At 42.6% G+C, this 24,564-nt stretch overlaps 1 protein-coding gene across 6 annotated transcripts in view; it reads right to left on the reverse strand.

Annotated features, from left to right (window-relative positions):
- The window catches only part of EPHA6 (EPH receptor A6), an 855,214-nt gene that overhangs the window by 188,933 nt on the left and 641,717 nt on the right, over window positions 1-24,564 (reverse strand). For all 6 annotated transcript variants that reach the window (XM_039534481.1, XM_039534488.1, XM_039534472.1 and 3 more), the window contains 3 exons: window positions 19,467-19,575; window positions 14,663-14,733; window positions 12,672-12,797 (listed from right to left, as the gene is read on the reverse strand). In XM_039534481.1, the coding sequence (XP_039390415.1) occupies window positions 12,672-12,797; window positions 14,663-14,733; window positions 19,467-19,575 (306 nt within the window). The remainder of the gene's footprint in view (window positions 1-12,671; window positions 12,798-14,662; window positions 14,734-19,466; window positions 19,576-24,564) is intronic.

Consider the following 24,564-nt stretch of genomic DNA (forward strand, 5'->3'; position numbering starts at 1 on the left):
CCATTCCTTACCCATCCTGGCTAATAGCCATTAATGGACTTAACCTCCCTGAATTTATCTAGTTCTCTTTTAAACCCTGTTATAATCCTAAAGTTCAGAGTTGGGGTGACACCTTGACACCTTGATAACAGTGAATAGTGAAAAAAATCACTCACACTTAAACCCTGTGTTATATAGCCATCAAAACTTGAGTTACAAAGAAAACAGTCTTACAAAATTCTATCCATTAAATTTATTTAGTTTTGATGTATGGTCTCTGTACTCAGAGGAAGAGGAAAAATACCTTCCCATAATAAAGAACCCACTAAATCTCAACTAATGGAATTTTTCTGGAGAGAAAACTGCCTAAACCATCCAGACTTTTTCCATGCTACCACAGACCTGAGCACCTCTCACTGTCAGGCGCTCTCTTACTTTATCCAAGTTGTGCCCCATTTAGGGCCTGGTGAAAGACCCTTATCTTCACACAGGCTTTTCAATAATAAAAGAAGTGCAGAAAGGTAGCATTTTCCTGGATAATGAAATACAACACTTAAAACACGGGGAGGGTAAAGAGGTAAAGAGAAAGTTACTCACCTTGCAGTAACTGAGGTTCTTCGAGATGTGTGTCCCTGTGGGTGCTCCACTCTAGGTGACGGTGCGTCCCGGCGCTGTCGATCGGAGATTTTCGGTAGCAGTGCCTGGTTGGGGCGTACGCACCCAGATGGTATCTCCCGTCTAGTTGGAATCTTCCTGAGTGCGTGCGCCCCACACCCTCCTCAGTTCCTTCTCTACTGTGGAGAGTCATCTCAGTACTCCAAAGTAGAGGGGAGGAGGGCGGGGAGTGGAGCACCCACAGGGACACACATCTCGAAGAACCTCAGTTACTGCAAGGTGAGTAACTTTCTCTTCTTCTTCGAGTGCTGTCCCTGTGGGTGCTCCACTCTAGGTGAATGTGTAGCAGTACCCACTACGGTTGGTGGGACTTTGGAGATACGGCAGGGAGTACTGAAGATAGTACTGTATGACCTACTATTGTGTCTGCCATGGTGTCTTGCATTAGAGCATAGTGTTTTGCAAACGTGCGTTCAGATGACCATGTAGCCGCTTTGCAGATATCAGGAATGGGAACGTTGTGTAAGAAAGCAATGGATGCCGACATGGCTCTAGTGGAATGAGTTCTAATGTCGTTTGGCGGTTGAAGATTCTTCGCACGGTAACCGGATCTGATGCAGTCAGAGATCCACTTGGACAGACGTTGTTTAGAGATAGCCATACCGTTTGATTTTTTTCAGTAATGGAAACAAAGAGTCATGGAGACTTGTGAAATGGTTTAGTCCTGTCTAAATAAAAGGCAATTGCTCGCCTGACATCGAGAGTATGCAGGGTTGCCTCTTGTGGAGTCTTGTGAGGTTCGGGATAGAAAGTAGGTAAGTATATAGGTTGGTTGAGGTGGAAGGTAGATACCACTTTAGGAAGAAATTTAGGATGTGATCTCAAAGTGACTTTGTCTTTGGAGAAGATTGTGTAGGGAGAGTGGGCCATCAGGGCACTCATTTCACCTACTCTCCTTGCCGATGTTATGGCAACTAAGAAAGCCACCTTCATGCACATATGGAGATGAGAGGAGGTAGCCAAGGGCTCGAATGGAGGTTTCATGAGAGCGTGTAGAACGAGGTTAAGATTCCATGAATTCCATGAATTCATATTGAGTGAATTTCAGGGTAGAGGTTTTGCAGGCCTGTGAGAAACCGTTTTATGGTTGGGTGAGTAAAGAGTGAATAACCTGCTAAGAGGTCATGGAAGGTGGTAAGTGCCACCAGATGCACTTTGGTGGAGCTGAACGAATGTCCATCTTGTTTTAGTTCCAAGAGGTAGTCTAGAATGATAGGGAGGGTCACCATATTGGGCGCTAAGTGATTATGTGAGCACCAGAGGGTGAAACGGTTCCACTTCTGCAGATAGGTTTTATGAGTGGAGTCTTTCTTACTGTGCAGGAAGACATAGCGGACCTGCTCAGAACAGGCTAGTTCATGGGTTTGGAACCATGAAGGAACCACGCTGTGAGGTGGAGCTTGAGGAACTCAGGGTAAAGAGCCAGTCTATTGTTCTGGAAAGGAGATCTGGCCTGTTGGGGAGAGCCCGTGGGTGACGGGAGGGCATGCAGAGTAGGTAGGGATACCACGTCTGTCTCAGCCAAGCCGGGGCAATAAGTATGACCCAATCCTTGTGGTCCACAATCTTCCGAAGAACCCGGTGTAGCAGAGGGATTGGTGGAAGGCGTACAGGAGAGAGCTGTTCCACGGGATGAGGAATGCATCTCCTGGGGATGCAGTTCCGAGTCCCACTCTGGAGCAAAACTGGGGACATTTTCAGTTCTGGATTGTGGCAAAGAGGTCTACTGACGGGGTGCCCCAGAGGGAAAAGAGCTGTTGAAGTATTGTGGGGTGCAGTTCCCATTCGTGTTCCGTCGAGAAGTGCCTGCCGAGTGCGTCGGCAGTAGTGTTGTGGCAGTCTGGCAGGTAGGAAGCGGTGATCTGTATTTGACGTTATATACACCAATTCCATAGGCAGATGGCTTCCATGCAAAGAGAATGTGAGCGTGCTCCCCCTTGTCTGTTGATGTAGTACATACATGCTATGTTGTCTGTTAAGACTCGCAGGTATTTGTTCTTTATGAGGGGAAGAAAATGAAGGCACGCTCATCTCACAGCTCTGAGCAATAAGAGATTTATGTGTAGGTGCGACTCTGATGCAGACCACTGGCCTTGTGCCCTGTGTCTCCCTAAATGCGCTCCGCAACCAATTAGGGAAGCGTCCGTGGTGAGCACGAGTGCTGGGGATCAGTTCTGGAAGGAAACCTTAGTGCAGAGGTTCTCTGGTCTTGTCCACCAGTGTAGGGAAGCTAGAACGTTGGGAGGCGGAGTTAACAGCATCCCTAAGGTGTGTCTGTTGGGTTTGAAACTGGAATTGAGCCAGCCCTGAAGACATTTCATGTGCAGCCTGGCGTACTGGAGTATGAAGGTGGTGGCTGCCATATGACCAAGGAGCTGTAGGCAGAGTTTTGCCTGTGTCCTTGGATGAATAGAGAGCGTGCGTTTGAGCTGCGTGATAGCGAGGAATCTGTGATATGAGAGCAAGGCTCTGCTCTGGATTGAGTTGAGATGAGCGCCGAGAAACTCAATCTGTTGTGTAGGTGTCAGGGTGGATTTTTGGGCGTTTATTTGGAGGCCTAGGCTGTGAAAGAGGGCGATAGTGAAAGAGTAGCTTGGAGTGTCTCACCATAGGAGTTGCCCTTGATGAGGCAATCGTCCAGGTAGGGGAACAGCGTGGCCCCATGTTTGTGGAGGTGAGCCACAAGCACAGCTAGAGTTTAGGAAAAGATTCCTGGCGCTGTGGAGAGGCCGAAAGGAAGAACTCTGTATTGGAAATGGTCATGACCAATTGTGAAGCTTAGAAAGCGTCTGTGAGCTGGATGAATTGATATATGAAAAGAGACGTACTGTGGGTCGAGGGCTGTAAACCAGTCCCCTTGATCCAGTGCAGGAATTAATGTGCCCAGTGTGACCATTTTGAATTTTTGTATCCTCGCGAATTTGTTCAGTTGGCGTAAGCCTAGTATAGGCCTCCAGCCCCAGTCTTTTTCTGGGTCAGGAAGTAATGGGAGTAGAAATCTTTCCCTGGATGTTGCATCAGCACAGGCTCCACTGCGCCTAGCTGTAGAAGGTAAGCCACTTCTGCGCGAAGCAGTTGCTCATGAGAGGGGTCCCTGAAGAGGGACGGGGAAGGGGAGGAGGATAGGATATGAATGGGCTAGAATAACTGGACTGAACTATCTCGAGGACTCAGCGGTCCTGTGTAATTTGCTGACAGGCATGTTGGAAACTCTGGAGGCGGTGGAGAAATGGGCAAATAGGCTGTGGAATCAAGGAGTGGTCGCACAGACCCTGGACCAACCTTTTAAAATTGTTGTTTATTCCCAGATGGATGGGAAGTGGTTACTTGAGCTTGATTTTCTCTGCACTTAGGGGGTCTAGCGCGATTCCTATTTACGTGGTAAGGTTTGTGTTGAGGCCGATAAGACTGTAGTGTATGTAGTCTTAGGTAGGGTTGCTATCGTTGACCCCTGGGAAGAGATGGGTGAATGCCCAGGGTGCGCAGTGTCGCTCTAGAATCTTTCATTGTATGAAGTAGTTCATCAGGTGGTTGTTTTTTGTTTTTTTTTAAGAAAACAGTTTATATTTATCAAAGGGGAGGTCCTCCACTTTGTTGTGCAGGTCTTTAGGGATGCCAGATGCAGAAAGCCATGAAGATCTGCGCCTAACCACAGCCGGTGCAGTTGTACGGGCTGCTGTGTCTGTCGTGTCTAAAGAGGCTTGTAGGGCTGTTCTGGAAATCAATTGGCACTCGCTCAGAATTGATTTAAAGTCCGCTGTCCTGTCCTCTGGAATGTAAGAGGCGAATTCAAAAGTTTATTGTAGTTATCAAAGTCATGCCTGGCAAGGAGTGCAAGGTAGTTTGCGATCCAGAATTGTAGAGTGGAGGATATGTAAACCTTGCGTTTAAGGTCCTTGTCTTGCGGGGTGGACTGATATTGTGGCTGTTTCGTTCTTTGTGCGACTGCATCGATAATGAAAGAGTTCAGTTGTGAGAAAATAGGAAGTCAGCGTCCTTAGCAGGAACATAGTATCTATGTTCGGCTTTTCTGCAGGTTGGTAATAAAGAACCTGGAGTTTGCAGAGAGTGTCAGCTGGTTCCAAGAGTGCCTCATTTATAGGGAGCAAAGTAGGGAAACTGAGGCTGGTGGCTGCGGACCTTAGCCTGAGGTGGAAAAGGCTCCAGTGGGGGGAGGTGCGGAGAACTCTGCTTGCGTTGTAGATCAGGTTCGCTCTCAGTGAAGGTAGCCAGTTCAGGGTTGGAGGTGCCCTGCAGGGGGTCTGCTGCTGGTGCAGGGGCAGAAGGCAGGCTTGGTGCCGACGTTCTTCCTGGCACTGGGGGAGAGCACGCGGTCGGAACCGCGGCTTTTTTTTTTTCTTCTCCCTTTCTTCCGCCCTGAGGCTTGCGGTGCCGACGGCTTTGTCGGCACCGGGGCAGAGCGCGTAGCCGGCTCCGCGGCTATTTTTAGCGCTGAGGGTTGGGTGCCGACGTCCTTGTCGGCACCGGGGCAGAGCGCGCAGCCCGCTTCGCAGCTATTTTTAGCCCTGATGCTTGCGGTGCCGATGTCCTTGTCAGCACCGGGGCAGAGCGCGCAGCCAGCTTTGCGGCTATTTTTAGCCCTGATGCTTGCGGTGCCGACGTCCTTGTCGGCACCGGGGCAGAGCGCGCAGCCGGCTTCGCAGCTATTTTAGCCCTGGGGCTTGCGGTGCCGCAGTCCTTGTCGGCACCGGGGCAGAGCGCGCAGCCGGCTTCGCGGCTAATTTTAGCCCTGGGGCTTGCGGTGCCGCTGTCCTTGTCGGCACCGGGGCAGAGCGCACAGCCGGCTTCGCGGCTGTTTTTAGCGCTGAGGCGCTTGGTGCCGCGGAATCCTGCTGTGTCCGGGAGGTTGAATTCTGTCTCTACGGTCTGTGGGAGCTGTTGTTGAGGCGTGATCCGGGGCTGAGGCGCCTACCTTTGGCGCTGTCAGCACAGAGGGTAGGTATCTCGCAGGAGACCCCTTCCCCTTGTTAGAGTCTCTCCTATGAGACTGCTCTGCTTCTTGCCTCCGCTCCAGGGAGGGTGAAGCAACGCTCCCCACCGGTTCCGATCTGGCTGGGGAGGATATGGGAGTGGGTTTAACTTTCCCCATCTCCAAAAGCGGCTGCGGGGATTTTTCCATGAGAAGTATTTCAAGCCGCAGGTCTCTGTCGTGCCGAGCCCTCGACTCGAGGCTCATAAAGTGGAGGCACTTTGCGGGGATGTAGGCTTCCGCGAGGCACTTCACACAATGTGAGTGCCCATCCAAACTTGGTATGGAGTCCTGCCAGAAAACACACCTCTTGAATCCTGAAGCCCCTGGCATTGTAAATTAGAAATGGCAGGGGAGACTGTCTCAGTGAGAGACAAGTCTGAAGTGATTTTTTTTTAAACTAAGTAACTAACTATATAACTATACTAAAGGAAGGGAAACAACTGGGAAGTAATTAATAATTATTTCGATGTTCTTTGTTACTGTTTCCTATAGATACCAGGGAAGAGAAGGCAGCACTGCTCCAAGTCCCGTCTTCAGCCGAGGACGGTTGAGAAGGAACTGAGGAGGGTGTGGGGCGCACGCACTCAGGAAGATTCCAACTAGACGGGAGATACCATCTGGGTGCGTGCGCCCCAACCAGGCACTGCTACTGAAAATCTCCGATCGACAGCGCCGGGACGCACCGTCACCTAGAGTGGAGCACCCACAGGGACAGCACTCGAAGAAGAAGCATAGATACTCTTTGGTTGAACACACAGAAATGAGTCACATCTAAGTGAACTGGAGAGAAAATGGCCACATCTATGTAAAATACTTCCTGTACATTTTCATCTTTGGAGTGCAATGTCAATACTCAACTAGGATATGAATAAATCACTGAATCTGTATAAAGAGAACAGACTTTTAAGGAAAGACAAACCTATTAACATTTCTGAATCATCATGTCTTCTACCATTGTAGTATATCAATACAACTATAAATGCAACTATAATATAAATGTTATAAACCACAGTTCTTCAAGCCCTAGATTCATAGTTCCCTTTGGGAAATGCTCATGTTTTTGTGTCTGACAGTGCAGATCTCAGGTTAACTGCTAGGAACTGAACCCAATTTCATCCTCAGTATTTTTTCAGTTGAGCTTGCCTCCACAGAGATTTTCAGAGTTTAATGGTATACAGGATCATTATGGGCACAGCACCAAAGTCTCAATATTTTCCTATGTAGAAAAGTGTTTCTAAGAGCTCTCAATCACTCTGTCTGGTTGAGTGATTGAGCTCAGATTGGGAAACTTAACAGCATGCATTTCCCCCAAATAAAAGAATTTTCCAATTCCTTTCAAGTGCCTGACCTCTCTACTTCTTAGAATCTGAGAGTTGGAATGTAATTATGCCCTGCTCTGACTCATCTTTCTCTGGTGGAAACTTTCCAGATTAACAGCCTGTTTTTTTTCAGTGTACCATGAATCATCCACAATATTTTAAGATGTTCAGAGAAGATGAAGCTCTGCAAACATACTGTCATTGTCAGCTAGCTCAACACGATGACCTTCTCCCTTTTATTCATTAAAAATATATTCTGTAAGAAAAATTAATTGAATGTCTCTTGCAAGAAGTGCCATAAGGATTTAGCAGGTACTAAGATAATATTCTCAAGACATTGTACATGCAATTTAGTTGGAACCAAAACATATATACATAAAGACAGATGTTCTAATTGTATTTTTGTCTATTTTGTATATATTTCACTCATGGCCTAATCTTGTTCCTGTTGAAGTCAATGGGAAATTTGTAACTTCAGTTGGAATAGGGCTGGGCACATGAATTTAAAATTCTTTGTTACACTACCCAATAAAGTATATGACTTCACCCAAAGCCTATGCATTTAAGGACATGTATCCAACAAAAAGGCATCTTCTAGATAACATAAGACTTACATGCTGACACAGGATAAGGCTGACTTATCCAAGGAAATACCTAACTTAACCTCACAATGCCTTTGTAATGAAGACAGGCAAAAATTATCAGTCATCATCATTTTACAGATGAGATAAACTAAAGCAGAGAGAGGAAAAGTGACTCAGAGTTGGGATTAGAACTCAGGAGTTCGTTCCTGTCTCTGAGGGTACGCTTACACTGCAAAAAAGACCCACAGGAGCGAGTCTGAGAGCCTAGGGCAACTGACTCAGGCTAGTGGGGGGTTGTGCTATCGGGCTAAAAATAGCAGTGTAGATATTCCCGCTCAGGCTGGCGTGCCAGTAAAAGCTACAAGTGGTGGCTATCTACAGTCTGGAAGGGCTCTGTAACTGGGAAAACTATATCACATATATTGAGCAGTTCTTTAAATATTTTTTCATTGTGTTCATTTTACATACATTGACTCTCAGGTATCATTTCTGCAACCCCAACCGAGACACTTTCCCAAATACATAAAAGAATAATACTGTTTTAAAAGACTTTAGTCCACTGCAGTGTCATCAATCTATGTTCCTGTGCAGGTGACTTATATTGAAGTGACCTTACACTTCTTACCCTTTTAACTAGTGGAGACTTTACGGACAGATTCTAATCTCAAATAAAAGTGTACAGAATTGGGTATCTCAGTGTCAGCTACCGTGCCTGAATGCTAATCTGCACTAGCCTAATTGTTTATGAGTACCTTTGCAGAAGGCAGACTGACCTACTTCTCAGGACACAGTACTAAGTGTTGGGAGATCTTCCATTCCTTGCTCTCCTGAGTAATTATAGGGCTGTTGGCCTGACATTGATCCCAGGCCACATAATGGAGTGGCCATAGGCGCCGACTCCATGGGTGCTCCGGAGATGGAGGACCCACGGGGAAAAAATAGTGGGTGCTCTGCACCCACCAGCAGCTAAGCTCCCCTTCCCTTCGGCCCCACCTCCTCCCCCTCCCCTGAGTGTGCTATGTCCCCGCTCCTCCACCTACCTCCCAGCGTTTCCCACCCAGCCACTGCCAAACAGCTGTTCCGCAGCTTTAGCACACTCCGGGACGGGGGAGGAGTGGGAATGTGGTGCTCTCAGAGGAGGAGGCGAGGAGGAGGTGGGGCCAGGGTGGGGATTTGGGGAAAGAGTTGGAATATTGGCAGGGAGGCAGGGGCGGCTCTAGGCACCAGCAAAACAAGCTGGTGCCTAGGGCGGCAAAATCTAGGGGGCGTCCCCTGCGGCCGGGGGGGGCGGCAGGCTGGGCCGGCGGACCTGCCGCAGTCATGCCTGCGGGAGGTCCACCGGAGCCCCGGGACGACTGGACCTGCCGCAGGCATGACTGCGGAGGGGGCGCTCGTCCCGCGGCTCGGCTGGACCTCCCGCAGGCATGACTGCGGCAGCTCAAGCGGAGCCGCCGGACCCGCGAACCGTCCGCAGCCGCGGGAGGTCCAGCCGAGCTGCGCGGGACCAGCGGTCCCTCTGCAGTCATGCCCGCGGGAGGTCCGCTGCTCCCGCGGCTCCGGGGCGCCTCCCGCGCATGACTGCTTGGGACGGCCAAAAACATAGAGCCGCCCCTGCAGGGAGGGGGTGGATTTGGGGTGGGAACTTTGGGGAAGGGGTTTGAATGGGGGTGGGGATAAGGTGGGGCAGGGGCAGGGCCCCATGGAAGGGGTGGAGTGGGGGCAGAGCCAGGGGTAAAGGGTGGGTTGAGCACCCATGGGAAAGAGGGGAAGCCGGTGCCTATGGGAGTGGCTGATATAGGACTCAATTAATAAAGAACTAAAGGAGGCTAACATAATTAATGCAAATAAACTTGGGTTTATGGAAAATAGATCCTGTCAAACTAACTTAATACCATTTTTTGATGAGATTACAAGTTTGATTGATGAAGGTAATGTCAATGTACTCGGACTTGTGTAAGACATTTGTCTGGATACAACATTTTGATTAAAAACTAGAATAATTTAAAATTAACAGACACATTAAATGGATTAAAAACTGGTCAACTGATAGGTCTCAAAATGTAACTGTGAACAGGTAATCATCATTGAGTGGGTCTGCTTCCAGTGGGGTCCCGCAGTGATTGGTTCTTGGCCCTGTGCTATTTAACATCTTTATCAATGACCCTGGAAGAAAAAATAAAATCACCACTGCTAAAGTTTGCAGATGACTTAAAAATTTTGGGAGTGGTAAATAATGAAGAGGCCAGGTCACTGATGCAGAGCAATCTCAATTGCTTGGTAAACTGGGTGCAAGCAAACAATATGTGTTTTAATATGGTTAAATGTATACATCTGAAGAAGAATGTAGGCCATACTTACAGGGTGGGAGACTCTATTCCAGGAAGCAGTGACTATGAAAAAAAAATGTGGGGGTCATGGTGGATAATCAGCTAAACATAGCTCCCAGTGTGATGTTGTGACTGAAAGGGCTAATGCAATGCTGGGATGCATAAACAAGAATCTCAAGTAAGCGTAAAGAGGTTATTTTACCTCAATATTTGGCACAGGAGCAATGCTGGTGCTCACAATTCAAGAAGGATGTAGATAAGTTGAAGATGGTTCAGAGAAGAGCCACAAAAATGATTAAAGGATTAGAAAACAAGCCTTATAGTGATAGACTCAAGGAGCTCAATCTATTTATCTTAACAAAGAGAAGGCTAAAGGGTGACTTGATAACAGTCTATAAGTACTATAGGGGAACAAATATTTAATAAGGGGCTCTTCAATCATGCAGAGAAAGTTATAACACAATCCAATGGCTGGAATTTGAAGATAGACAATTCAGATCGGAAATAAGATGTAAATTTTTACAGGTGAGAGTAATTAACTATTGGAACAATGTACCAAGGATCATGGTGGATTCTGCATAAATGACAATGTTTAGATCAAGATTGGATATGTTTCTAAAAGTCTTCTCTAGAAATTATTTTAGGGAAGTTCTATGGTCTATCTATACAGGAGGTCAAACTAGATGACCACAATGGTCCAGAATCAATTAAACTTGCTCAGGTAAAACTGCATGAGTGGTAGTCTAGCTGTGGGGAAAGGACTGAAAACTCCTAATGTAGACATACCCTTATTGCCTAGTTTTTCCATCTGTAAAATGAGGATAATAATACTTATCCACTTTAGTAAAATGAATTCATTTCTATGAAGAGAAAAAACATTCTGCTAAGTGCTAAGAATGATTATGTACAAACTATATGTGGTTGAGGTTAGCCTTTGGTCTTAGATGTACCTGTGGAGGACTGTTTCTCATGTAGTTCCATTAATATCTGTTGTACATCCCATCCCGCATCAGAAATTTGATACAGTTTCATGGTAGTACATACCATGTGGATGAAAATAAGCTGTGCAACTCTTTCACAACAAAACCCCCTAAATCGGATGAATTTCATCTAGCCTAGATTTTGGTCAGATTTTGCAAACTTTTCAGTGAACCTGGTCTGAGTTGTGAACAAAGCATGGTGAGATGATGATTTAATTTGGAAACAAAGGGTGACATTTTCAAAAAGCACCTCAGAGAGTTAGAAGCATGAATCCCATTGAGTTTCAATTGACTTGTGCTCTTCATACCTTTAGGCACTTCAGAAAATCCCATCCCATATGAACCTCAGTGCATGGTGTCACCCTTAAATCAGATGAAACTGTAGTCTTGGCTGAATTTCAGTTTGCATTTTGGAGCAAAACTGAAGGCATGAAAATCAACATGAAATGAAATCAGAAAAGAAAATTCAACAAAACTTCACGTGCAATAAAGCTGCTGCATTCTGCACAGCTTGACAGGTTTTGGCACTATCTTTCCAAGGCCAACTAAGAATTAGACCATTTAAAAAAAAATGTAGAATTTAAAATCAATGAGCATGTTTGCGCGAACAATACGTGGAAACATTCCAAAACCATGGGCTTTGTTTTTATAGTCTTCATAGAGATTTTTCTGTATTCTGCACACTTTCAAAGAAAGAAAATAAAGGTTTTATCATTCTGGAAGGGAAGATAGATTTAACTCTTTCAGTCAAAAGTCCTGTGTTCATAAATCTTCTGAAAGACAGACTCAACAGAGGGAACTCTGAAATAGGTGTGAGGAAAATTAACGTTTGCAAAAATAATGAAAACAGTGCAAATTGTATTTGCATATTGGCAGTACTTGGCAAACTGAATATCATTTGGGATCTATCTAATCTGTCAGATGATAGAGCAAAATGTGGCCTCAGTGACACAGTCTGCCAAACAACATTGATTTTGTTTTTTCCCTTATGTGGTAAATGTAATACTCACTTTTTCCATACCTACGTGTCCTACAGTGTCCCTTTTAATAGGAATAGGTTATCTTCATGCCTATGTTTGCATTTTCTTGGAGTCTGTCTGTCTGGATGTCGAAATAGAGACAGGCACTACTAGATTTATCTGTCAATCTTCCCCACCAGACCAGCTAGGAACCCTTTTTTCTTTGTCTTTTAATTAAACTTTAGAATACAGCAAAATCTTTGCAAAGACTATACATCTGTCACAATATTTTCTCATAAATATTCAGCCTCCCATCCCTAAAGTCAGAGTGTACTGCTCTCTGAAGACTCAACATCCCTAGATAACCCTAGCCACCTAATGGAGGGAGGATTGAATTTCTACTTGCAGTGGTTGCTGTCCTCCCTCCATTGTATAGGAAAGAAGAATCCCAGGACTGGCCTCCAACATTCAGTGGAGAAGCTAAGATGCAGATTACCATTGCCACCAATCTGGACTCTTCTTCTGGAGGCAGCCCGGTTACCTTTATCACCCACACTTTCATGGTCTTGAGGGAGCAACTAGTTCCCACTTCATTCTTATGGACTCTTCAAAAGAGGGGGCAGCCCGTCCATTTTTCTGTAGCAGCAGGACAGGAAAGACTTCTATTGCCACTCCTGCTGCACCTTCAGCACTGTGGGTGAGAGCTGTCCCAGAGTGTCCTTGCCTGTTGAGAAACTCTGCCCACATTTGATACAGTATTTGATTACCACCATATGACTTCAAGGTGAGTAAGGCAGTTTCCCTATGTCTAGGAGAGACAATTATTAATATTTTTGTAAGCCTGCATGCTTTTACCTGCCCCTATAACTCTCTCAATACGAATTCTTGAAGGATCTATCTCCTTTGCAAACTCATGGACAGCAAGAGCTGGGTCTTCATATGTGTCTGGATCAATATACGTTTTTATTCCTGGGAAGTGCACTGGAAAAAAAGGAAGATTTTACTTATGTTTTAGTCAAAAATCCTTCAACAAACATTCCCATGCTATAACCAATATTAACTTTAAAAAAATGCAGTGACCAGATGGTTCAGTGCATTAGTGATGGGATATTAAGCCTTTTATATTTAAAATTGACAGACACAATCTGGACTAGGTCAATAGTGACCCAAACTTATTAGCAACTGATTGCTAATTAAATGTAAAATGAATGGGTGGCCAAACATCTACAATAGTTGGCATGCTTGTTGGCAGCTTTAGAGCTGCCAGGGATTGAATGAATATGGAAGTAACAATACCCTCCCCCCATAGAGGTGGTCTTTCTACGTGGGCTTGAGCGACACTGGAGAAGTAGCAGCATGCGTGGAAGGTTATATTTGGATTAATAGAAGACTTCAGTCTCCAGTTCTGCTAATCCAGCACCTTGTACCATCATGAATATTCATTCATTCAAAAATAAAGGCCTCCACCCCCAAACTCCCATCCTGCTTTCCAAAGGATAGTTTATAATTTGGGGCCTGATTCTGCTCCCCTTACATAAAGTACTACATGACTAGACAAGTAGTATAGTAAATATTCAGTGGGATTATGAGTAAGGTACTCGTGGAAGAATCGGGCACTTTAGTAAATAAGATGATCAAGGTTATAATTAAATGTGCATATATGAATCCTTCAGTTGAATACTCAGCCCCTATTCTTCAGACTTGGAGATGATTTAATTAATTAATTTAAAGATAATTTGTTTCAATGGGAAAAAGTAGCTCTTCAGCAGAAAAATACTGAATCTGCATTTTAACATTTCATGTAATACTACTATTATGAGTCTGTTAAGACACTTGGAAGGTATTGTATTACCATTAAGGAAGACAGTACCAATACGGAAGTACTGGAAAAGGTAAATACACAGATAGAATACTGTTAAAGTTTATTTTAGGAACACCCAATCTGTCATATATTCCAGCAGAAGCAGAAAACTGCCGCAAAGAGAATGGTTACTTGCCCTATAGGAACTATGGTTTTTCAAGATCTACTGCCCATAGAGATTCCACCTTTGTTGCACATGTGCCCCAGGCATGCAAGATCAGATTCTTCTGGGCTAGCAGTGTCCATTCGGGCAGTGCCTGCACCTCAGTGCCCTCGTGCCCCTGCACCTCAGGACATAAACGGTAGAGTAGGCCCAATTGCCCTTTAGTTTCTTCATCAATATAGAATCCCAAAGGAGTAGGACTGAGTAGTAATGGGGAAGGAGGGCAGGTCATGAAATCTGTGTTGATAACAAACCTCAAACAACCACAGCTACTGTAGGGTAGAATAACTGTTCTTTTTTGAGTGATTGTCCACACAGATTTCACTCTTAGTGACTAACAAGCGGTAGTCTATTTGCATGGAGGTGAGTATGAGGAGTCCTACTTGAACAGTGACTGCAGGACTGCACTGCTAATCAAAAGTGTCTGATCTCACATACATAAGCTGCATGCACCACAGTAGCAGAATCTATTGATAATCACTTCATAAAGAATAATATAATACAGAGCTGTTGTGAATTCACAGGCAAGTCTGGAAAACTGATAAAAAATATTAATGTTGAAATCCAAAAGGCGATGGGCTTTTTCCCTTACAGACTTGCTCAGTAGAATAAACGCAAGTTTTTCAAATAACTTTTGCAAAGAGGATGCACAGATAAAAAGAGAGGCCTTGGTCCTACAATCAGTGTGGGTCTGCATAAACTAAGGGGTTTTTCCACATGGATTATTACAGGATCAGGATCAAAATGTATAGAGAAAACAATATATAGCTTTCATTGAAAATGCAGCATAGGCATTAAATAACACAACACTGTATTACTTACAATGTCCATTTTGCAAATGAGCCCTTCTTTTTTCTTCAGACTTCATTTTGGCCTTTATGTACCACTGGCATCTTTTTAAAGAACAAAGAGTTTTAGTTAAAATGGTTGTGATACACAGAATAAATGCACATTACATTTTCTATAGAGGTTCATGACATCTTAAGTTACTTTGATTATAAGATCTACCTATTATGAATTTACAGAGATTTATAGATAACAATTTTTTGAAAGATTATGTATTCTGAGCAGCTATAAAAAGCCACATATAAAATATAAAAATAGAATGTGGTTGGGGTGATTAACAGCGAAAAAGGAACTATACTGAAATTCAAATTAGACACAATAAATCCAAACTTTTCAAATTTAGCTCAAACCAGTTATTGAATTTCCAGGTTTGCACTTACCTTTAGTTTTTCTACAAACAACAACAGAAAATCCTTCCAATCTGGTGATAAATTATTGAATTTAGCCTCTCTCATGCTATGCCTTTGTGTTTTTATATGTTGATCTGTGCATTTTAAACCTGATCCTATTATCTGTAATGTCCTGGGGGTTAAAGCAGCTCACTTTTTCTATATAGAGGTAATAGATTCTATGACACTAATGGGCTTCATGAAGGATAAAACCGTTTTTCCATGTCAGAACCACACATTTTCTCTAATTAGCCTCTGCTCCAATATCTGCATTCATTATTTTGTCACCTCTGTGAAGATGTTAGTGATCATACGGAATAAATAACATACAACCAGCTTTGTGAGTGTAACTATTAACTATATGTTTAAATGTATTTATATCAAACTAAGAACTCCATTTTGTTTTGTGAGCACCATTTGGTTGTGAGCCTGTACTCTGCCTGTTGTCTTTTTGCCTTGGACTGGAATTCCAAGGGTGTTGACAGAAGACAAGCAATGACGAGCAATCAAGGATTGTCAAACATGAATGACTTTGTCCTGGCAACATAATGGTTGGTCACCTAATGGGGACCTTGATAACCTAAGGGAGGCTTTGAGGCTGGCCTGGAGGATTACCTGATAGAGGGGACTGGAAAGTGAAAAAGGACAAGTTCCTCTCTTAGTAGCTTTCTCTCACCAACCAGAACAAGAAGGGAAGACTGGACAGGAGGAGCAGGAGGGTGTTGGGACCCTAAAAGGACTGACCAAATCCCAAAGGCCACCTTGGAGCAGTGAGGACACTGGAGGGTATTTGTGCAAAGATGTTTATTATTTTTGCATGGATCTGTATGTCTTGTATGCTTTCTGTGGGTGTTTAGAAATCCCTCTGCAGCGTCTCTTCCTTACACTGTCACATAGTTCCAAAGGGGGAAACAGTAAACCAGTGGGTCCACAGTTTAGGTGGAACTTTGAGAGCATGCAACAGCTACTGTGGAAGTTTGAGAGAGCTAGCACTAGCTTCAGGGCCTAGGTAATTGGACCACAGTGTTCTCAATGCCAAAAGTGGGGGCAGATATGGCAACTGCACCAGGAGTTTATGCCTAGACACCTGGAGCCTGAGAGACAGTGCCTCAATTCTGCCCAGCCCCAGCAAGTCAAGAGCACATGGGACCAAAGGTTTGCATCCAGTATCAAGGGCACTCCCAGAAATTTTTGACATGGTACACTCAGCTGAACCACTTTCACTTTAGGGGTTGCAGCATCATTCGAGTTTAGTTTGGTGGTCCCTCCACTGTGACAGAGGATCTGTCGGGCAAATTGCAGTAAGTGGCACTGTGATCCCATGAACTCGGTAGCAATCCCACTCCATTTAGGGGCTCTCTCTTTCCCTCACTGTGTAGCCCTTTTTCCCTCTATGGGTGGTGCTGCCTCTGCCAGTGGTATGCACCATGTGTAATGTGCAAACGGTGATGAGCGCCACTGTGCATTGCAGCAGCTTAGTCCATGTCCAGCAGGGAGCGCTCATCTGGGTTGTAACAGCTAGTCTCTCAGTTTTTACATGTTTTCATTATTGGTAGTTTAGGACAAAACACTGAGGAATAATTTCTCTAATGACCAAAATAAATCATACCAGGCTTTAATGCTGCATTCCCTGGAATTTAGCCAACCATCCCCCATAATTTTTGTGGCTCTAAGTCATTGCATCTTTCATTTTAATATCTGAAACTGATGGAAATGCTTCCTATTTGCTCTTAGTGGATAATCATTCACTGAAGTCACAAGCAGGTGCTTATCTCACCATGCCTCTTCAATATGAATAGACTCATCAGCAGCCTTGTGATTCGACAGTCCATCAAATTGCTAATTCTAAATAGTGAAGCAGAACACATCTGTAGGGTACCAATCCAATCTTTCACACTGAAATTTGCCTCAAATCCTATAGTAAATTGAGTATTTATTCAAAATTTTCTCACTCTATCTTCAGAGAATAATTTCCAATGAATACTGTCTTATCACTGTGTTTAAGAGATACTTCAAAATGAATCCATATCCTATGTAATTGAAAAGTTCCATTCAGTAAGGTGTTAGAAAGCTAAAAGAACCTCTGATGTTCTTAACATTAGCAAAGAGAAAGAATGAAACTAGAAAGAATTCAAGAATATCCACATCAATACTAATCTTATTCCATTACTGAGTTACTTTTAAGAGAGGCATTCACATTATTTTTCAGGAATTCCACTTGATGATTCTACATAATCATTTCTTTCAAAATTTTCCTGCCTTTGTTGGCTGAATCCATCCTTATTTCCACTGAAACAATATAATATTTTCCAGTATCTACAGCAGTAGCTACTAGTAAAGATCTCTGCTTACACTAGTAATATTTAATTTGTCACAATTAGTCTTTGAAGTTAACGTCTCCCATTTATCTTAATGGAATATTAATTCCTACTGGTTCTATTGTTTTTTAGTCTGTCATGTTACAGGCTTCACAAGAGAGCAGTGCATTCATTCACATAATGATGGATATATTCACATTCAGGGGGGCTAGAACTTCCTCTGTCAACCAAATGAAAGCTTAGATTCTAAGCAGGAGAGCAAATACAGTGTTCAGTTCCACGTAATCCATAGATTCCCCCTCCCTCACAAAAACCAGGTGCGACACAGAGGGAGGAACTCACTAACAATTCCTCTTTGGAGATACTTCCACTTCATTATGTTGTGTGGGGAAAAGGAGTCCACAGTTTGTGCATACACAATCCCTCCCCATGAAACAGGCTGTGGGATCCCCTACCCCTCAGGAAAACAAAAGAACCTCTCTGTGGAGTCTCCTCGTGTCTCTAGAGAAGCTTTGTCTCCCTGAAGCTTTTCCTGTTTCCTAGAGGCACAACCCCAGAGAAGCTGCACGACCAGTGACTCTCACTGGCCATAGGGATCCCAGGCACAAAAGAGAGTGGGAACACACTGTCTTTTTTTTGGAAACTGAATTGGGTACAGGACAGGGGTGATATCTGTCCATCTGGCCCTCTCCTTTCTTGGCTATCATACTCATTTCTTGTGAAACCTTGGAGTGAGAGAGAGGCCATCCTGGGGCCCAGGGGTCGTGGAGCTGTGGAAGTGGTTGAGTCCATTTTTCCACATGGTAGGGGGAGACTGCTGCATGGATATTCTTTGTGGAGGATCTGAGACACATGATTCCTCACACTGGCAGGGAGCCAGGTTCTGATCTCAGTTACATCTGGGCAAAATGGTAGTAACTCCACTGAGGTTATATGGATTTACTCCAGATTTACATTTGTGTAAGGAAGAGCAGAATCCGGCCAATAAAATAAAAGCAACTCCTCATCCAATTAACACAGTTTCCGGATTTAGATCGTGATCATCATATCAAGTGAAGCAAGCTGAACAGTCAGTATTGTATTACAAGGAAGGAAATGGAAATGGAATAAAAGAATCATTGGGTAAGTCCTAATAGGTCATCTAGTGCATCCCCTGCTAATGCATCAATGTTTGCTTGCTAAAGTAGATTTAATACGGCTTTGTTCAGTCTAATTTTAAAAATCCCAAGCAAATAGGACTCTCACCACTTCCTTTGGGGAGACTATTCTACAATCTAATTAGTATTATTCTTAGTATGTTAATTCTAAGGGTTTTCAGTTAACTTTTCCTTTACTTACGTTGATCACATTTCTCTTAGTAGTCTTCCCTCTGTTTCTGGTACCACTTTCCCGATCTGTACTTATATTAGTAAAACCATGATTCTATCACTAGACTGGACTGTTTTCATAAACAAGATATATAAAAAAAATCAAACATTGATCAGGCAATAGATTTCAGTAAGCATATTTTCTCTTTGTGTATTTCAATTGCTACATCTATTATTGGATATGTATTTTTTTTGAAGTTTAATACAGAAAGTGGTCACAAAAATAGGCTACTAAAATAGGTTAATAGAGCACGCACTACTGCTAACTGCAAGCACACAAAATAATGAGTCAAGCTGCCCCCCCCCATCATGAGATTGGCTTAAAATCATGCGATTTAAAATAAAAAATATATATTTGTGATTCTTTTTATTTGCCTTCTGGTTTCCGAACCTTTAGGGTGTACTTGGATCATGTTTTCAAGCTTTTCTTGGCAAGGGGGTCTAGAAAAAATGAATGCAGCGATTCTCACCTAATCACATGACTCTAGGAGTGGGGTTTGAAAGAAAACACCAAATATTAGAAGATGCTCACTAAAATTGGGAGAGCTGTCAACACTCAATAAGGGTCACATTTATGTCATGACATTTGGACTGCACAAGGCCCTATTCGCCACATAAGCTATGGAGTAATGATTTAACTAATGTGAGCCCATTCATTGGGATGAATCTCACCCTACGTGAACTAGTACAGTGTAATAGGAATTACCTCCCAGTGATTAGGAAGAACAGAGTGAGGATAACCAGGAGAGTGAATCCACCAACAGCAGCAGTGGCAATTACAAGAATCTGCCCCTGCTCCGCAGCTATATCAGAAGCTGAAACAGAAACACAGAGAAGAGGGGTTAAAGTTTCAATGAGTGGGATACACGCAGAAAGGATCATAATATTCCACCAGCCAAATGCCTGATTACTCTATAAGAACTGAAAGTTCCAATAACTTCTCTGGTGGTTAATGAGGACAGTGGGTGGAATTTGCCTGTGGAGGGAAGGAGAGGAGGTCAACAGGCAGGTAGTTAGTTCCCTACACTGCTCCTGAAGGTGGGGAGGCGGTTTTGACAGAGAGAGATTAAAGAGGTACCTGGGAACTGCACAAACATTTTCTACTCTGTTATTTGGTCCTGAAACTTCTGCTCCTGCCTGCCAAAGCTTAAAAATTACAGTCAAAATAGCTGGAATGTCCACGAGCTATCAGCTCATAAAACAATTATGAAATTTAAAATTGAGCTTGATTTTCAAACCTACACTGTATTGTCCTGTAATTATCCATATAGCTTGCATGTACACTACCGCATACAGATGGCTAGAGAGACTCTCCAGCTAGCAATGTGTACATGAAGTAGTGTGCATGCAAAGTGCACAGTTGCACACACAACTATAGTGTCAAAATCAGGCCCCATATTTAAAAGAGCCAAATGCTGTATTACACTAGATAATTGTAATAATAATAGTAATAAGGTAATAGTAAAAAAATAATGCTTTGTGTTCTTTCCAAACACAAGAAAATAAAACTCATGAAGTGGAGTTGGTTTATAAGGGTTTTGGCAAAGCAATTATATTCCAATATTTTAAAAATATATTTAAAATCCTAAATGGTTTGTGGCCTGGCTATATGAATAAACTGGCATTCTTTTATATTCTGTCACAGTTGTTAAGATCACTGTGGTTTCTTGAGTATAAGCTTTACAGGATGATCAAAGGAAGGCCTATGGAATTCCCAAACTCTTGCAATTTGCCAGGGTCCAAGTTTAGCAAACTTCTAGACACATTGACAGCACATTTATTTAATCAGCTTAACACTAAGCCCAATTCTGCATTCATTCTGTGGGAAAATCTTCCAATATTGTATGGATAATATGGACTATATAAATGAGGCCCACAGAAGCCAGAGACAAGACTCTTATTTAGCATGTGGGTGTTCCTTTGCAGCACAGGCTCTTCAGGCTGCTAACATATTTGTACAGTTTTAACTATAAGGTGCTTTGGTGAAAGGCAACTGTAGCAGAACATGATCCCTAGACTGCCTCTTTACACCCCAGAAACCAGCTCCGACTCCACTGGCTGTGTATTCACTGTACCATTTGAGTTCTCTCCACCAACATCTTTATGCAACAGTCCTATGCAACAGTCCTGTTTAGAATATCCCCTGTGCTTTTCGTCCTCCCTTCAGGACCACAGAGGAGCAGTCTCCCTTCCCTGAGGCCTCTGTGAGACTGGACTCAGCTTGCCCTCTTCCTTCCTCTGCCTCTTTATCAATCTTGAGATGATGGGCTAATTGGCTCATTAGCTCATCCAGCCCATCAGTTTGATTCACTAATTACCTATAATAATCTCAATCAGTTTTCTTCAGGGGAACTAATGGGTGTCAGAGTGATCTGAGTTCAGGCTCATCTGTTAGCTCCCTGCACTCTATCCAAGCAACAAAAAATGTTGTTCTCAAGATTTGTCTGTTCTTATCATTTTCTCCAACAAACATTGGGTCTGAGCAAATCACCTAAAAATATTGACTCTGCGAGTCTGATCCTATTAATTATTAATTATTATTATAATATTAATATTAAACATTTATATTGCAGTAGTGCCTAGAGACCAGTTCAAGGCCTCAGTCTCTTAGATGCTCTATGAATGAGAGAAGGATTTGGCTCTATTGTCTCTGTCTCTCTTGCTCTGTAATCCTGAGGATCTTTATCTGCACCTAATTTTATGTGAAAGTTATCACCTTCTAGTACATTTCCATCTGTTCTCTATTTGTTAGTTTTTATGAGATATGTAGTATTTTGAGAATTAAGAACAGGGGCCCTATTAGGGACCCTCTGACACTGGTAGAAATATAGTACTGGGTGTTTTAGCTGACTTCAACAAATGCAGGAAAGAGATCAACCCTCAGCTTCATCAAGAAAACAAAATCTGGTTTCATACAATTGTGCATTGCTCAGAAAGCACAACACACAGCTCTCCTGGGGCCTCCGTTGATTCAAATGTAGGTACATCATCTGGGATCCTCTGAGGAGAAGCCTCAATACAATGTAGCCTCTTACTCAGTACTTTGTGACATTCAGAATACTGTACACAAACTGTTAAAAGCCACATAAAAATGTTGTATCCAAGAGGGAACATTTGGACTTTAAATAATATTTCTGAGTGATTTAGCAACTAATAAATAGCATGAGCTATCTTTGCAACAGTAGTCAAAGCAAATAAAAAACAATAGTAATTTATGTCCAATTTGCAATAAAAACAATGTATTAAATCTCTGGCATTAGGTTTCTGTCTCTATAATTTAATGGAAATATGTAGAGACAATAAATTACAATACTGCATTCAGTATCTGTGGTCAATAAACTCTTCACAGACAAGTTAGATACATACATCTTTGAATGGAAGCTACACTGAAACCTTTTATCAACTACTCACTAAATAGTTAAGCTCCCAAACAGTAACTAGTGATATTGTGGGAATGACTTTAGCCTTTGCATCATGTTATATTCAATAGAGTCATATTTACTTGGAAAAAATCAACTTAACAAAAATGATGTGACACAAGTAATAGTGCAAATAATAATCATCAGTCCAGGCCTTCAGATCAAGTGTTGAATACCATCTCTCAACTGTTGGGGCCCCTGCTAAACTGCTGCAGAGGTTGTTAAGGCCAGAGACATTTTAAAGCCATAAAAAGAGAAGGAAACGTTAAATGAGTGCATATTGCCACCATTTGAAGTGGGGACTAGAGGACAAACTGCAGCCCTTTCAATATGAGTGTAATAGGAAAAAAAAGGTATGCAGGAGCAATGAATTCAGCAGGTGCAGAAGGAATATGATGGGGGTTCAGATACACTAACTACCTGTGCCTGGACATACTTAATACACACTTGCTGCTAAATGGACAATCTGAAGCTTTCTTTCCTGATAACTAAAGTTCTGGATATTGGAGAAGGATAGAGTTGATGATGATAAAAATTGGTTCCATAGCCCAAATAACCATCATGCAGAAAACTCAGAAGAGCAGAAGTCAGGCTTCCTGGATAATTTCTGTTTAGTAGAACTGTTGTTTCTTGGCCTTTTAGCTGAAATGAAGTGTAATATATCAATTTAATAACATTAGTCCTCTAATCAGGACTATATCCTGCACATGGAGGGGGATGGACTCAATGACTAAATTTATCTTTTCTGTCTTTAACCAGTATGATTCTTAGCTGGGACTGTATACTCTTAGAAAGTGATTATTTTGCTCCTCTTGTTCTCTTCTACCATGATGGCAGATATGTCAGAGTCCAATATATTAGGATTTTCTTCAACTAGCCACATCACTACAAAGGGTCCCTTCAAGCCTGACTCTTCCTGATGACCTTAATTTACTTGTCAGATAAAAATGTCAAATGACAGACAAGTATAATTGGAAAATGTGGGTTTGGTAAAAACTGACAGAGAAGTAGGTAAGGCCTGTAAAGTGATGGAAATGCTTATTTTTGCTTGAAGAAATCCTTGTAGAAATCAATAAAAGCACAGTGCAATGAGTAACACACACAAAAAAAAGCCCACCAGGAAACACTGGCTATGGAATGGGAATACAGTAATAAAGCAAATGCAATTTTCAGTTTTCTTACAAAATTCTTGAAAGCAGAGGTTATATCAGGCCTTTTGCTGTCCTAGGCAAATTTCAGCATATGTACCTCCTTCTGTCTGATCTCTTTCATCACATTCTTTCACTTTTCAACTATATTTTAAAGTTGACCTTTAGGTTTTAAGTAATAAAATCTTTAAGTTTTATCATGTCTCTGCTGTGTATTTTTCCGCCCTTGCCACCTCCCTGTTTTTTTCTTCCATCACCCTTCCCCTCCCCATCAGCTTTGTATCTTGCTATCTCCTCTCCTCTTCTATTTCCCCTCAGTTATATTTTTGATAATGTATTACTAAATTACTATATTCTTGGTAGTGTATTATTACATTAAACATGAATTGTTTTACAGTGCCTTTTTAAAGGGGAAATTTGGTTTCATAGCATACAATTCACTAAAATTAGTCCAATCTCTTGCCCCTTGAGAGATGTCATTTCTTTGTAAGGCAGCATTTGTCAAAAGCAGAGGTTGTATTAGTTTGGCAAAACCCAAGCCAGCTACTCATTTTGTAAAACCACAATGAGGGGTACTTCAGATCAGGTTCCATTTTTTAAAACCTGAAGTTTGGGTGTAGGGAGGTGGATAGATGTCTAATTCTATTTCATACACATGTGGGAAAACTGGGGTTGATTTTGCTTTCTCACACAATGGCACCTCTGGATGCCCCCCAACTTAGTAATACTATAAAGCTTCCCTCAGATCCTTAAATCAGCCCTGACATAAAAAATCTGAAATAAAAACGTTTCTTCAGAATATTAGTCAATAGATGAGGTCTGTCTATTTTAAGACTGTCATTGAATCATCAAATGTTATATACAGAAAGATTTCCCACCGGACCAGGAACAGTTTTAAAGAATCAAAGGTGGCCTGTTGCCAGGCTAAAATAAACCTGCCACATCAAGGAGGAAAAAAAACCCCACACCTCTCTTCCCACTGGTAATAAGGCTGACATTATAAAACATTTTTCGTTTTAAAAACAGCTTCTGCACAAGGAGTCTACAACACAAAAATACTGCACGGTGGAACAGCTGTAAATTTTTCAATAGTTTACATGTTTCCTCTGGGCACAAAGGGCCTCTGAGGTGAATAGTAAAGGACATTTCTCCAGAAACAGGAATACTGTAACTCATTAAATATTTTTTAAAAAAAGTCTCCTGTAAAGCTCTAGTTCAGAAATAATAAAAAGACATA

Source organism: Mauremys reevesii, linkage group 1 (assembly GCF_016161935.1).
Source record: "Mauremys reevesii isolate NIE-2019 linkage group 1, ASM1616193v1, whole genome shotgun sequence".
Taxonomy (NCBI): Eukaryota; Metazoa; Chordata; order Testudines; family Geoemydidae; genus Mauremys; species Mauremys reevesii.